Raw genomic sequence first — 16,094 nt, 5'->3', positions numbered from 1 at the left:
TGCTGTATCTCTAAATTAAACTAAACTTTCACCTCCATATGTCACCCGACTCTGCCCGTGTCTCAGCTACTCATCTGTGCCTTTATTACCTCTAGATTTGACAAGTCCAATATTCTCTGGGGCAGCCTTCTATCTTCCACCCTACATAAACTTGAGTTCAAAAACTCTGCTACCTGTGACCTTGTTTGCACCAAGTCCCATTCATCCATCATCCCTGAGAGCCTGTACATTGGCTTCCAGACCAGCAATGCCTCCATTTTAAAATTATCTTCCTCATTTTCAAATCCCTCCCCATTGCTGTAACTTCTTCCAGCCCTACAACCCTCCGAGATCACCGTGCTCCTCCAATTCTGGTTCCTTGCCCATCCTGATTTTGTTTGCTCCACCAATAGCAGCTGATCCTGCAGCTGCTAAGGCCCTAAGCTCTGGAATTCCCTCACTACTCGCTCTTTCTTTAATACACTCCTTAAAAGCTATCTCTTTGTCCCCCACCCCCGGAGACAGCAAGCAACCCGCATGGTTTTTTTTTGTCATGCTCCCTGTGCGGTGACAGGCCCACCCACCGCTGGGTGAATTCCGGCAGCGGCGGAAGGAGGCCCTTAATTGCCCACTTAACGGCCTCAATTGGTGGAGGGGTGGGAAGGCTGTTCACAGGCCTTCCTGCCTGGGACAATTTCAGCGGAGGCAGGAAGGTGACGGGGCTCCCCCCCGCCACCATCCCACTTGATTACATACTCTCCCTGCTTCCAAATCCACCATAGGGGACAGCATAAAATTCCCCCCAAGGTGTTAATGGCCCACTCCGGTACTGATGCTGCTATCACTTGCACAGTATATTCTCAGAGCCAAAGTTTGACATCTGAATCTAATTTCAACTGATGTAGGTCATTCAGAAAAGATATTGCAAAATACCTGTGCATTACTGCCTCCAATATTCTGGATCTGGTAGCGAACTGGATTTAACAGATCCACAGTGCGACTATAATTTCCATTTGAAAACTCTGTTATTGCCTGACAGATAGGAAGTCCCAGATCTCGACCAAGCTGGTGTTGATAGTTCTCACCGGGAGTTCTGAAAAATAAAAGAACAATATTCTACAATCCGAGATATGTTACACGCAGTTCACTGCATTTTGTCTGATGTGAATTCATAATTTTCTTTAAATGTCAAGCGGCCAACATCCCCAGCTTATACACACTACTGAGTCAGCGGCGCTTGAGATGGCTCGGCCATGTGAGCCGCATGGAAGATGGCAGGATCCCTAAAGACACATTGTACAGCGAGCTCGCCACTGGTATCAGACCCACCGGCCGTCCATGTCTCCGTTATAAAGACGTCTGCAAACGCGACATGTAATCGTGTGACATTGATCACAAGTCGTGGGAGTCAGTTGCCAGCATTCGCCAGAGCTGGCGGGCAGCCATAAAGACAGGGCTAAATTGTGGCGAGTCGAAGAGACTTAGTAGTTGGCAGGAAAAAAGACAGAGGCGCAAGGGGAGAGCCAACTGTGCAACAGCCCCAACAAACAAATTTCTCTGCAGCACCTGTGGAAGAGCCTGTCACTCCAGAATTGGCCTTTATAGCCACTCCAGGCGCTGCTTCACAAACCACTGACCACCTCCAGGCGCGTATCCATTGTCTCTCGAGATAAGGAGGCCCAAAAGAATTTATTATTTCAGAAATAGATTTAAGCAGATTTGTTATTGTAACTGAACAGCATTCAATGCAAAAGCACAACGACCTGATCAGAGACCTCACTGAAGGCTTTCCTCACAAGAGAAAGGAATTTGATTTCTACACTTTCTCTGCATCATTGTTACACCACTAGGACAAAATGTTGTTTGATAGGATTGCCTTCAACTGTTTCTAACATTTACCTCATGACCAGGTAACATCACCTTCAATCCAACTTTGGGAAACACAACAAAAACAAATTGAAATAAAAAATAATCACAAGCAGTAGGAATGCTCCAATAAACTTCAGAACATGAAAACTTGGTCAGACCTCTCACAGGTAATAAAAGCAAGCATTCCTCCATCAGCTGCATTTAAACCCTTAACGTTGTCCTCAAAGTCAACTTTCTTTATAAACCACAGGATTGCTGTCGTCTTCCTCTTTAATGACACATCAATAGAAAATAATTCGTCTTTCATTTCTTAATTTGAACAAATGTTGTCAAAATAGTTACTAAAATTAGTTGTCAATTTTATAAATAGTCCACCACCCAAGTCCAGATGTGCTGCATTTAGACAATAAGTGCACCTGAGCACAGCATAAATGTGACTTGCTGCTGTTGGTGTTCTGTGGTTAAATCTACTTGTCTGAATGGGGCATCTCACTGAAACTCATCTTCTGTGTTCCACAGTTGCTCACTGTACACAAATGTGCAGTTTTGTCCCAGTTATAGACTTCTCTTTTCACCTTGAATTTTCTCTGATTATTTTCCACATTACTCCTTCCCTTGAAGGCTGCGAATCAGTTCCATGGGTGGTTGGTGTCCAATACCTCACCCAATTGACAGTTCTATTACAGAGACTTGGTTGAGGGAAGGGCAGGATTGGCAGCTAAATGTTCCAGGCTTTAGAAGCTTCAGGCGGGATAGAGGGGGATGTAAAAGGGGTGGGGGAGTTGCATTACTGGTTAAGGAGAATATCACAGCTGTACTGCGGGAGGACACCTCAGAGGGGTCATGCAGCGAGGTAATATGGGTGGAGCTCAGGAATAGGAAGGGTGCAGTCACGATGTTGGGGGTTTACTACATGCCTCCCAACAGCCAGCGGGAGGTAGAGGAGCAGATATGTAGACAGATTTTGGAAAGATGTAAAGGTAACAGGGTTGTAGTGGTGGGTGATTTTAACTTCCCCAATATTGACTGGGACTCACTTAGTGCTAGGGGCTTGGATGGGGCAGAATTTGTGAGGAGCATCCAGGAGGGCTTCTTGAAACAATATGTAGATAGTCCAACTAGGGATGGGGCCATTCTGGACCTGGTATTGGGGAATGAGCCCGGCCAGGTGGTCGAAGTTTCAGTGGGGGTGCATTTCGGGAGCAGTGACCATAATTCCATGAGTTTTAAGGTACTTGTGGATAAGGATAAGAGTAGTCCTCGGGTGAAGGTGCTAAATTGGGGGAAGGCTAATTATAACAATATTAGGCAGGAACTGAAGAATTTAGATTGGGGGCGGCTGTTTGAGGGTAAATCAACATCTGACATGTGGGAGTCTTTCAAACGTCAGCTGATTAGAATCCAGGACCAGCATGTTCCTGTGAGGCAGAAAGACAAGTTTGGCAAGTTTCGGGAAGCTTGGATAACACGGGATATTGTGAGCCTAGTCAAAAAGAAAAAGGAAGCATTTGTAAGGGCTGGAAGGCTAGGAACAGATGAAGCACTGAGGAATATAAAGACAATAGGAAGGAACTTAAGCAAGGAGTTAGGAGGGCTAAAAGGGGTCATGAAAAGTCATTGGCAAACAGGATTAAGGAAAATCCCAAGGCTTTTTATACATATATAAAGAGCAAGAGGGTAACCAGGGAAAGGGTTGGCCCACTCAAGGACAGGGATCGGAATCCATGCATGGAGCCAGAGGAAATGGGCGAGGTGCTAAATGAGTACTTTGCATCTGTATTCACCAAGGAGAAGGACTTGGTGGATGATGAGCCTGGGGAAGGGAGTGTGGATAGTCTCAGTCATCTCATTATCAAAAAGGAGGAGGTGTTGGGTGTCTTGCAAAGCATTAAGGTAGATAAGTCCCCAGGGCCTGATGGGATCTACCCGAGAATACTGAGGGAGGCAAGGGAAGAAATTGCTGGGGCCTTGACAGAAATCTTTGCATCCTCATTGGCTACAGGTGAGGTCCCAGAGGACTGGAGAATAGCCAATGTTGTTCCTTTGTTTAAGAAGGGTGGCAAGGATAATCCAGGAAATTATAGGCCAGTGAGCCTTACGTCGGTGGCAGAGAAACTATTGGAGAGGATTCTTTGGGACAGGATTTACTCCCATTTGGAAACAAACAAACTTATTAGCGAGGGACAGCATGGTTTTGTGAAGCGGAGGTCGTGTCTTACTAATTTGATTGAGTTTTTTGAGGAAGTGACGAAGATGATTGATGAGGGAAGGGCGGTGGATGTTGTCTATATGGACTTTAGTAAAGCCTTTGACAAGGTCCCGCATGGCAGACTGGTGCAAAAGGTGAAGTCACACGGGATCAGAGGTGAGCTGGCAAGATGGATACAGAACTGGCTTGGTCATAGAAGACAGAGGGTAACAGTGGATGGGTGTTTTTCTGAATGGAGGGATGTGATTAGTGGTGTTCCGCAGGGATCAGTGCTGGGGCCTTTGCTGTTTGTAGTATATATAAATGATTTGGAGGAAAATGTAGCTGGTCTGATTAGTAAGTTTGCGGACGACACAAAGGTTGATGGAGTTGCGGATAATGATGAGGATTGTCAGAGGATACAGCAGGATATAGATCGGTTGGAGACTTGGGCGGAGAAATGGCAGATGGAGTTTAATCCGGACAAATGTGAGGTAATGCATTTTGGAAGGTATAATGCAGGTGGAAGGTATACAGTAAATGGCAGAACCCTTAGGAGTATTGACAGGCAGAGAGATCTGGGCGTACAAGTCCACAGGTCACTGAAAGTGGCAACGCAGGTGGATAAGGTAGTTAAGAAGGCATTCGGCATGCTTGCCTTCATTGGTCGGGGCACAGAGTATAAAAATTGGCAAGTCATGTTGCAGCTGTACAGAACCTTAGTTAGGCCACACTTAGAATATTGCGTGCAATTCTGGTTGCCACACTACCAGAAGGACGTGGAGGCTTCGGAGAGGGTACAGAGGAGGTTTACCAGGATGTTGCCTGGTCTGGAGGGCATTAGCTAAGAGGAGAGGTTGGAAAAACTCGGATTGTTTTCACTGGAATGACGGAGGTGGAGGGGCGACATGATAGAGGTTTACAAAGTTATAAGCGGCATGGACAGAGTGGATAGTCAGAAGCTTTTTCCCAGGGTGGAGGAGTCAGTTACTAGGGGACATAGGTTTAAGGTGCGAGGGACAAAGTTTAGAGGGGATGTGCGAGGCAAGTTTTTTACACAGAGGGTGGTGAGTGCCTGGAACTTGCTGCCAGGGGAAGTGGTGGAAGCAGATACGATAGCGACATTTAAGAGTCATCTTGACAAATATATGAATAGGAAGGGAATGGAGGGATATGGGCCCCGGAAGTGCAGAAGGTGTTAGTTTTGGCAGGCATCAAGATCGGCGCAGGCTTGGTGGGCCAAATGGCCTGTTCCTGTGCTGTACTGTTCTTTGTTCTTTGTTCTTTGTTCTTTGGACTGTTATTTGGCTGTGGAGGTCAACGTAGCAGTTTAACCCTGTCTTCCTCTCTTGTCCGCACATGCAATTCCAAAATATGTCACTAGTGGATTACACTAACCAAAAGGGATCCCAAGGCTGACTGCAACATGGTTGAGATTGGCTCATTCAGCACAAACCTGTGACCTTCCTGTTCAGTATGGGTCAATAATATACTTTACACTTACCCAGTGAGCCATCAGGGGCCTCTTAAAAACAACATATGAAACCAATTAAAATGTGCTATTTTTCACTCCCTATTTTTAATTTACTTTAATAATCAGAGGATTAGGTGAACTAGCTCTCCAGAAATGAACTGTTGCTGTATTAGCAGGGCTGAAGAAGTAAATACACTGATGTAATGGATGCAAATAGGAGTTATTGCAACACTGGGCGAGACGGTTTTATTTCCCTGATTCAAAATGCAGGGAAAAGTAGAAGGTAATTTTACGGATTTGCTCGAATGAATGTGAAATTAAAACTCACAGCTAAAAGTGCTATCAGGTATAGCAAATTTTAATTCCGTGCAGTAGTCAAACTCCCATTTTCAATACTTTTTTGCCTTTTTTGGTGGGTGGCAGGGATCAGCACCAACATGCTGCACCACAGACATTTGATAAAGTTATTTTTACTCAGCCATGGACATAGGGGCAATGAATCTGTACTTAAAGTGTATAGCCAACCTAATGCCTTAAAAACACAGTCTGATTTAAAATACATTCCTCCCTGTAAATAAAGTAACCAAGCATAAAAACATCAGTGGAGAGCAGCACAACTGTATTAGCTAGCCAGAAAGCAAAACAGCATGCAATGCCAATGCAAATTATTTTTGTTTACAGAATTAGCTACACCACGTGCGAATGCTGTGTTAGCATCTAGCCAGCTAGCTAAACCATTACATGATAAAAACGAGGACTGAGAAGTAACTTTCTGTCATTTAACCAGTAAAATAGCAAATAATTTTCCACACTGGAAAAAGTGATTTGCTAGCAAGCTAGCAATAGTAATAAATTCAACTCAATGTTTTTGTATGTACCTTGCCGCTGCAGTTACAAAAGAAATCTCTTTCGCAACCTGAGTTGAACAATCTTTTTTTCAAATTCAACATCATGTTTTTTCCCGGGTAAGAAAAAAACATGAAAAATATGTATACACTTAGTGTAATTGGATAACAAATTTTCTTTGGTTCCGTATCATTGTCAGCTTACGGGGAGAAGCAGAAGCTAAATCTCACCCAACTGTATCACAATTGCAATATGTACAGGTAAGTCATGTCTTGTTTCAACAAAGCTTTTAAGTTGTGTGTTTTTGAATAAATACCACAGACCTCAAAAGTTTTACCACGGACACTGGTGTTTGTGTACAGCCACGTTGCCGACCCCTGGTGGGTGGGACAAAATTTACACTTGTTGAAATGAGGATGTCAACACTGGTTAGTGGAATATTCGTGGCTTCCATTGTTTGCATCATGCCCACTGGGAACTAAATTGAAATTGCTAAAACTGTTTACTTCCGACCGTCATGGAAGGAGACAGCATGCCATCAGTTTGGGATTCAATTCTATCCCTGACCTTGAGCTGGAATGATGACATCCATGTACAATACCACCCAAAACAATAGGGAAGATGCAAAAAGGATTCTTCATCAATGAAACACTTAAAAATACATAAAACCCTCAGTTACATCATCGTATCTCAAACTAAACATCACATCCTCACATCCTGAATCTACAATACACTGCAACAGCCTGAACTGTTGAGAGCAGCAAGGACAGCACTCTTGTTTAATTTGTGCATTTTTAAAATATTCTTCCTTTTCATCTTTTAAACTGTTTGTGGTATACCCCTCCTGAGAGGAAACCTACTCTTAGACCTTTAGAAAGCTGGAAGTATCCAATTTAAAGGGTGCTTACTGAGAGAGTTCTTGCAGTGATGTGATGAACTGATTTGCAGTGTCAGTCTCGTTAGCTCCAATCAATGACATTAGTATATGGGCATCATTGAAGATAAGAATATGGTCTTTGGTGTGATCCTTCGAGACTGTGACAAGTTCCTTCCAGCGGTTGCCAACATTAATACCTGTGGGAGACTGTACTGTTAGTAGAAAAATGGATCTGGCATGTTCTTTCAATCTTTAGAATTATCATTAATTTTGTGATCAGCAATACCATAGCACATGCATAATGGAAACAAGAAAATCCATTTAAAAACACTGTCTACTTCTGGGTCTGAGTATCGGGTCTCATATTGGCCTCTCTCTAAAATCTGCACCACATTTCCCAAATTTTAATAATTTACTCTGCCACCTTCCACATCTGCTTTCCAAAATCCTGATTGTTTACATCCTCCGTTAGGTCCCTTGACAACTTCCCTCCTAAAATCTCCTCCTTTCTGTCCTGACTGAGTCTTTACATTGATAACCTCCTCATCCTTGGTGACTTTAGCCCAATCTGACTAATTTCAATATTTGATCAACATAACAGTTCTTGATGACTTCTTAATTCTACTCATCTTTTCACCATCTCTTTTTCCACTGGAAAAGAAACTCTCTCTCTGAACTCTCTCACCACCACAATTTCCAGTTTCCAATTCTCTTACCTTTAGCTCATCACTGATGTTGGCATTGACACCGACATCAAATTGTTCCATGATCACTTCTCCTGCGCTTTTGACTCTCTTGTCCACACAGCTCCCAGATAGTCAACATTAGGGGTGGCACAGTGGTGCAGTGATTAGCACCGCAGCCTCACAGCTCCAGGGACCCGGGTTCAATTCTAGGACTGCCTGTGCGGAGTTTGCAAGTTCTCCCTGTGATCGTGTGGGTTTTCGCCGGGTGCTCCGGTTTCCTCCCACAGCCAAAGACTTGCAGGTGATAAGTAAATTAGCCATTGTAAATTGCCCCTAGTGTTAGTAGGTGGTAGGGAATATGGGATTACTGTAGGGTTGGTATAAATGGGTGGTTGTTGGTCGGCACAGACTCGGTGGGCCAAAGGGCCTGTTTCAGAGCTGTATTTCTAAAATAAATAAAAAAGTCCCCATCCTTTTTCCCAGTACAACAGCCACCTCTTTGGACACAAGCCCATTGTTTCTTCAACTGAGTGCAGGGACAAATGCAGGGCCACCCGGCCCTTAGAGCCTGCTCTGCCATTCAGTATGTTCATGGCTGAACTGATGATTCCACATTTCCACCTACCCCCGATAACCTTCAACCCCCTTGCTTATCAAGAATCTATCCACCTCTGCCTTAAAAATATTCAAAGACTCTGCTTCCACCGCCTTTTGGGGAAGAGAATTCCAAAGACTCACGACCCTCTGAGAGAAAACATTTCTCCTCATTTCTGTCTTAAATGGGTGACCACTTATTTTTAAACAGTGACCCCTAGTTCAAGATTCTCCCACAAGGGGAAACATCCTTTCCACATCCACCCTTTCAAGACCCCTCAGGATCCTATATGTTTCAATCAAGCCGCCTCTTACTCTTCTAAATTCCAGCGGATACAAGCTGAGCCTGTGCAATCTTTCCTCATAAGATAGCCTGCCCATTCCAGGTATTAGTCTAATATACCTTCTCTGTACTGCCTCCAAAGCATTTACATCATTCCTTAAATAAGGAGACCTGTACCGTACACAGTACTCCAGATGTGGTCTCACCAATGCCCTGTATAGCCGATATATAACCTCCCTACTTTTGTATTCAATTCCCCTTGCGATAAACGATAACAATCTATGAGCTTTCCTGATTACGTGCTGTACCTGCATACTAACCTTTTGCGATTCATGCACTAGGGCATCCAGATCCCTCTGCATCTCAGAGCTCTGAAATCTCTCACCATTTAAATAATATGCTTCTTTTTTATTCCACCTACCAAAGTGGACAATTTCCCACTTTCCCACATTATACTCCATTTGCCAGGTCTTTGTCCACTCACTTAACCTACCTATATCCCTTTGTCGATTCCTTATGTCCTCTTCACAAGTTACTTTCCTATCTATCTTTGTGTCATCAGCAAATATAGCAACCATACCTTTGGTCCCTTCATCTAAGTCATTTATATACATTGTAAAAAGTTGAGGCCTCAGCACAGATCCCTGTGGTGCACCACTCGTTACATCTTGCCAACCAGAAAATGACCCATTTATGCCTACTCTGTTTCCTGTCAGCTAACCAATCTTGTATCCATGCCAAAATTCTACCCCCTATGCCATAAGCTTTTATTTTCTGCAATAACCTTTGATGTGGTACTTTATCAAATGCCTTCTGGAAATCTAAGTACACTGCATCCACCAGCTCCCCTTTATCCACAGAACATGTAACTCCCTCAAAGAACTCAAATAAGTTGGTTAAATATGATTTCCCTTTCACAAAACCATGTTGACTCTGCCTGATTACCTTGATTTTTTCTAAATGCCCTGCTATAACGTCTTTAATAATAGCTAACATTTCCCTAAGATAGGTGTAAAGCTAACTGGCCTGTAGTTTCCTGCTTTCTGTCTCCCTGCCTTTTTGAATAAAGGAGTTACATTCACTATTTTTCAATCGAATGGAACCTTCCCCGAATCTAGGGATTTTTGGAAAATTAAAACCAACGCATCAACTCTCTCACTCGCCATTTCTTTTAACACCCTAGGATGAAGTCCATCTGGACCCGGGGACTTGTCAGCCCGCAGCTCCAACAATTTGTTCAGTACCACTTCCCTGGTGATTGTAATTTTCTTGAGTTCCTCCCTCCCTTCCATTTCCTGACTTATAGCTAATACTGGGATGTTACTTGTATCCTCAATAGTGAAGACCAGTGCAAAATATCTGTTCAATTCATCTGCCATCTCCTTATTATCCATTATTAATTCCCCAGACTCACTTTTTATAGGACCAACGCTCACTTTGTTAGCTCTTTTTTAAATATCCAAAGAAACTCTTACTGTCTTTATATTTCTAGCTAGCTTTCACTCGTACTCTAATTTTACCTTCCTGATAAATCTTTTAGTCATTCTTTGCTGTTTTTTATATTCTGTCCAATCTTCTAACCTGCCTCCCATCTTTGCGCAATTATAGGCTTTTTCTTTAAGTTTGATACTATCTTTAACTGTTTTAGTTAACCACAGATGGCGAGTCCCACCCTTGGAATTTTTCTTTCTCATTGAAATGTATCTATTTTGTAATATCCCCTTAAATGTCTGCCACTGCATCTCTATTGACCTATCCCTTAACCTGATTTGCCAGTTCACTTAGCTAGCTCTGCTTTCATGCCCTGATAATTGCCCTTATTTAAGTTTAAAATACTAGTCTTGGACCCACTCTTCTCTCCCTCAAACTGAATGTAAAATTCAATCATATTATGATTGCTGCTACCTAGGGGTGCGTTAACTATGAGGCCATTAATTAATCCTATCTCGTTGCACAATACCAGGTCTAACAGGTCTCTCTGGTTGGCTCCAGAACATATTGTTCCAAGAAATTATCCCAAAAACATTCTGTGTACTATTCATCTAGGCTACCTCTGCCCATCTGATTTTTCCAGTCTATATGTAGTTTAAAATCCCCCATAATTATCGCTGTACCTTTCTAACAAGCTGCCATTATTTCTTTATTTATACCCCGTCCTACAGTGTGGTTAATGTTAGGTGGCCTGTACACCACTCCCACAAATGACTTCTTGCCTTTATGATTTCTCATCTCTACCCAAACTGCTTCTACATCCTGGTCTCTTGAACTTAGGTCATCCCTCTATTGCGCTAATACCATCATTAATTAACAGAGCTACCCCTCCACCTTTTCCTGGCTTCCTGTCCTTCCTAAATGCCCTGTACCCTTCAATATTCAGGTCCTAATCTATGTCGTCCTGCAGCCATGTCTCTCTATCAGATCGTACTTATTTATTTCTATTTGCGCTCTCAGTTTATCTGCTTTGTTTCGAATGCTACGTGCATTCAGATACAGAGCCTTTAGTTGTGTCCTTTTATTATTTTTGTAACCTCTAGCCTTATCTGTTGATTTACTCTTAGACTGGTATGCTCGGTCCCTTCCTGTCACAGACTGTTTATCATTTCCCATATTAATACGTTTCTCTCTTGCCTTGTCTCTACTCCTTGATTTACCATATCTTCCCAAATTTGATCCCTTGCCCCACTATTCAGTTTAAAACTCTCTTTACTTCCCTAGTTATGTGGCTCGCTAGAACACCAGCCCCAGCACAGTTCAGGTGTAGACCGTCCCAACGGTACAGGGCGGCACAGTGGCGCAGTGGTTAGCACCGCAGCCTCACAGCTCCAGCGACCCGGGTTCAATTCTGGGTACTGCCTGTGTGGAGTTTGCAAGTTCTCCCTGTGTCTGCGTGGGTTTCCTCCGGGTTCTCCGGTTTCCTCCCACATGCCAAAGACTTGCAGGTTGATAGGTAAATTGGCCATTAGCAATTGCCCCTAGTATAGGTCGGTGGTAGGGAAATATAGGGACAGGTGGGGATGTGGTAGGAATATGGAATTAGTGTAGGATTAGTATAAATGGGTGGTTGATGGTCGGTACAGCCTGTTTCAGTGCTGTATCACTAAACTAAATTAAACTTACCCCAGTACTGGTGCCAGTGCCCCACGAACCAGAACCCACTTCTACCACACCAGTCTTTGAGCCACTTATTAGTTTCTCTAATCTTATTTGCCCTCTGCCAATTTGCACACAGCTCAGGTAATAATCAAGAGATCATTACCTTTGTGGTTCTGCTTCTTAATTTTGCACTAGTTCCTCATACTGACTAGGCAGAACTTCTTTCTGTGTCCTGCCTATGTCATTGGTACCTACATGGACCACGATGACTGGATCCTCCCCCTCCTACTGCAAGTTCCTTTCCAGCCCTGAGCAGATGTTCCGAACCCTGGCCGTCTAGGCTCTCACTCTTTGCTGCAGAAAACAGTGTCAATTCCCTTAACTACACTGTCCCCTACTGCCACTACATTCCTTTTTTCTCCCTCCACTTGAATGGCTTCCTGTACCATGGTCAGGTTGCTCATCCACCCTGCAGCCCCGATTCTCATTCAAACAAGCTGAAAGAACCTCAAACCTGCTGGACAATCGCAAAGGCTGCGGCCCCTGCACTCCTGCCCTCTGGATCCCCTTAACTGCCTCAGCGGCAGCCACAGTCTCCTGTTCCTGACCACTGACTAAATCAAAAGACATAGAAACATAGAAAATAGGAGCAGGAGTAGGCCATTCGGCCCTTCGAGCCTGCTCCGCCATTCATTATGATCATGGCTGATCATCAAACACAGCAACCTGTTCCTGCCTTTGCTCCATATCCCTCTATCCCTTTCACCCCAAGAGCTACATCTAACTCCTTCTTGAAAACATACAATGTTTTGGCCTCAACTACTTTCTGTGGTAGCGAATTCCACAGGCTCACCACTCTCTGGGTGAAGTAATTTCTCCTCATCTCAGTCCTGAAAGGTTTACCCCTTATCCTTAGACTATGACCCCTGGTTCTGGATTCCCCCACCATCGGGAACATCCTTCCTGCATCTACCCTGTCAAGTACTGTTCGAATTTTATAGGTTTCTATGAGATCCCCCCCTCACTCTTCTGAACTCGAGCGAATATAATCCTAACCAACTCAATCTCTCCTCATACGTCAGTCCCGCCATCCCAGGAATCAGTCTGGCAAACCTTCGCTGCACTCCCTCTATAGCAAGAACATCCTTCCTCAGATAAGGAGACCAAAACTGCACACAATATTCCAGGTGTGGCCTCACCAAGGCCCTGTATAATTGCAGCAAGACATCTCTGCTCCTGTACTTGAATCCTCTCGCTATGAAGGCCAACATGCCATTTGCCTTTTTTTACCACCTGTTGCACCTGCATGCTTACCTTCAGCAACTGATGTACGAGAACACACCCAGGTCTCGTTGCATATTCCCCTCTCTCAGTTTATAGCCGTTCAGATAATAATCTGCCTTCCTGTTTTTGCTATCAAAGTGGATAACCTGACATTTATCCACATTATACTGCATCTGCCGTGCATTTGCCCACTCACTCAACTTGTCCAAATCACCCTGAAGCCTCTCTGCATCCTCCTCACAACTCACCCTCCCACTCAGTTTTGTGTCATCTGAAAATTTGCAAATATTACATTTAGTTCCCTCATCTAAATTATTAATATATATTGTGAATAGCTGGGGTCCTAGCACCGATCCCTGCAGTACCCCACTAGTCACTGCCTGCCATTCGGAAAAAGACCCGTTTATTCCTACTCTTTGTTTCCTGCCTGCCAAACAATTTTCTATCCATTGTAATACACTACCCCCAATCCCATGCGCTTTAATTTTACACGCTAATCTCTTACGTCGGACTTTGTCGAAAGCCTTCTGAAAGTTCAAATAAACCACATCCACTGGCTCCCCCTCATCAACTTTACTAGTTACATCCTCGAAGAATTCTCGTAGATTTGTCAAGCATGATTTCCCTTTCGTAAATCCATGCTGATTCTATCCAATTCTACCACTGTTCTCCAAGTGCTCTGCTATAAAATCTTTGATAATGGACTCTAGAATTTTCCCCACTACCGATGTCAGGCTGACTGGTCTATAATTTCCTGTTTTCTCTCTACCTCCCTTTTTAAATAGTGGGGTTACATTAGCTACCCTCCAATCTGTAAGAACTGTTCCAGAGTCTATAGACTCTTGGAAGATGACCACCAATGCATCCACTATTTCTAGAGCCACTTCCTTAAGTACTCTGGGATGCATACCATCAGGCCCTGGGGATTTATCGGCCTTCAATCCCATCAATTTCCCCAACACCATTTCTCTACTAATACTGATTTCCTTCAGTTCCTCCCTCTCACTAAACCCTGTGTTCCCCAACATTTCTGGTATGATATTTGTGTCCTGCTTTGTGAAGAGAGAACCAAAGTATGCATTTAGTTGGTCAGCCATTTCTTTGTTCCCCATAATAAATTCCCCTGTTTCTGACTGTAAGGGACCTACATTTGTCTTCGATCTTTTTCTCTTCACATACCTATAGAAACTTTTACAGTCAGTTTTTATGTTGCCCGCAAGCTTACTCTCGCACTCTATTTTCCCCTTCTTAATCGATCCCTTGGTCTTCCTTGTCTGAATTCTAAACTGCTCCCAATCCTCAGGTCTGTTGTTTTTTCTAGCGAATTTGTATGCCTCTTCCTTGGATCTAATGCTATCTCTAATTTCCCTTGTAAGCCATGGTTTGGTACCTTTCCCGTTTTACTTTTGCGCCAGACAGGAATAAACCATTGTTGCAGTTCATCCATGCGCTCTTTAAATGTTTGCTATAAAAAAGACCCTATCCTAAGGGTTGTGACCGCCAGCTGGTACAAAATGTCCAGGTAACTTTCCCCCTCCTGATGTGTCGCAGTGTCTGCAGCTCGGACTCCAGTTCAATGACTCTGAGCTGAAGCTCTTTCGAGCCACAAACACTTACTGCAGACATGTTTGCCCTGGATCACATTGGCATCCAGAAGCTCCCACATGCTGCAGCCATGACACAGCACCTGTCCTGCCATCCTTGATTTGTTTTAATTAACTACTTAATTATTTTATTCAATTTTTTAATTTCTTTTTTTTAATATATATTAAGTTTACCACTAGTTCCTTTAGTATTTTAAACATTAGGATTAGAATGGACTTTAATCACTTACCAGATACTCACCAAACAGGTAGCTTCTTCTCAAACCATTCACCTACCTGCTTGCCTGTGATGTTTGATGCTAGGTTTGATTTAAAGTCAAGTAAACTAAATTAAAAGATTACCTATATACTCACCCTGGTGGCTCTCTGTTTCCCTGCTCTCCCTGTTGATTGTGATGTCACTCTGATGTCACTTATAGATTTTTCCCTGCTCCGCCCCCACTGTCTCTCCCCCTCTCTGACTCTGACCTTTTGGGGCACTTGTAAAACCTCCGCTCCCACCATGCTCCTCTCTCTTGCTCTGTCTCCAGTGTACAAACTCCACAAACCTAATTTCCTTGAACCCTCCGTTCTCATCTTCAATGAGTGTAGAAACGAAGAAGTTTACAGCACAAAAAGAGGCTATTCAGCCCCTTTGTGTCTGTAACAGCTATTTGCAAGAGCAATCCTAAATTATCCCACTACTCCAGTCTCCTCCAATAACCCTGTGTTTCAAATATTTATCCACTTTTCCCTTAAAAGATGCAATGATCTGTGCCTGAACTAAACCCTGAACAGAACTATAGATTCCAGCAACCCTCTGCATCATGACATTTCACCTAACCTCTCTCCTCATTCTCAGTGACAACTTTAAATTAATGAGTGCTTGTGACTAACTCCCCAAAGGAAAATAGTCTTTCCCTATTAATCCGATCAAAACCCTTTTAATTTTCAAAACCTATATTAAAACTCCTCCTTGCCTCTTCTGTTTTGGGGAAATAATGCCAATATCTTAGGTCTCTATTAATAAGTATAGCTCCCCATCGCTAGTTTCACTTGGGTCAATCTATGCCATTTGGTATGGTTAAAATGTTCTTTCTGTAATGGGGATCTAAAACTGCATTAGGTCCTCTAACCTATGGTCGAAAAGTGGCTGACAAAAGTTGCAATAAAATAGAGTTTAACATGTACAATTAACAGAGTTAACAAAAGGCATATGAAAAGAACCTGTGAAGCTTGATTAAGACTGGTAATTTATTTTGCTTTCTCACAATGAGATATTGACTGGCATTTACTTGTCTTCCTCCCCACCTCCAACAATGTAATGTGTGTTTCTTT

The 16,094-nt window shown here is 43.3% G+C and overlaps 1 protein-coding gene across 3 annotated transcripts in view; it reads right to left on the bottom strand.

Moving 5' to 3' along the window:
* Positions 1–16,094, bottom strand: part of LOC137379639 (tetratricopeptide repeat protein 38-like) — a 194,469-nt gene that overhangs the window by 19,930 nt on the left and 158,445 nt on the right. For all 3 annotated transcript variants that reach the window (XM_068050754.1, XM_068050755.1, XM_068050753.1), the window contains 2 exons: positions 7,265–7,430; positions 913–1,072 (listed from right to left, as the gene is read on the bottom strand). In XM_068050754.1, the coding sequence (XP_067906855.1) occupies positions 913–1,072; positions 7,265–7,430 (326 nt within the window). The remainder of the gene's footprint in view (positions 1–912; positions 1,073–7,264; positions 7,431–16,094) is intronic.

Source organism: Heterodontus francisci, chromosome 18, assembly GCF_036365525.1.
Source record: "Heterodontus francisci isolate sHetFra1 chromosome 18, sHetFra1.hap1, whole genome shotgun sequence".
NCBI classification, from domain to species: Eukaryota; Metazoa; Chordata; class Chondrichthyes; order Heterodontiformes; family Heterodontidae; genus Heterodontus; species Heterodontus francisci.
This window is presented reverse-complemented; position numbering and strand designations above follow the sequence as displayed.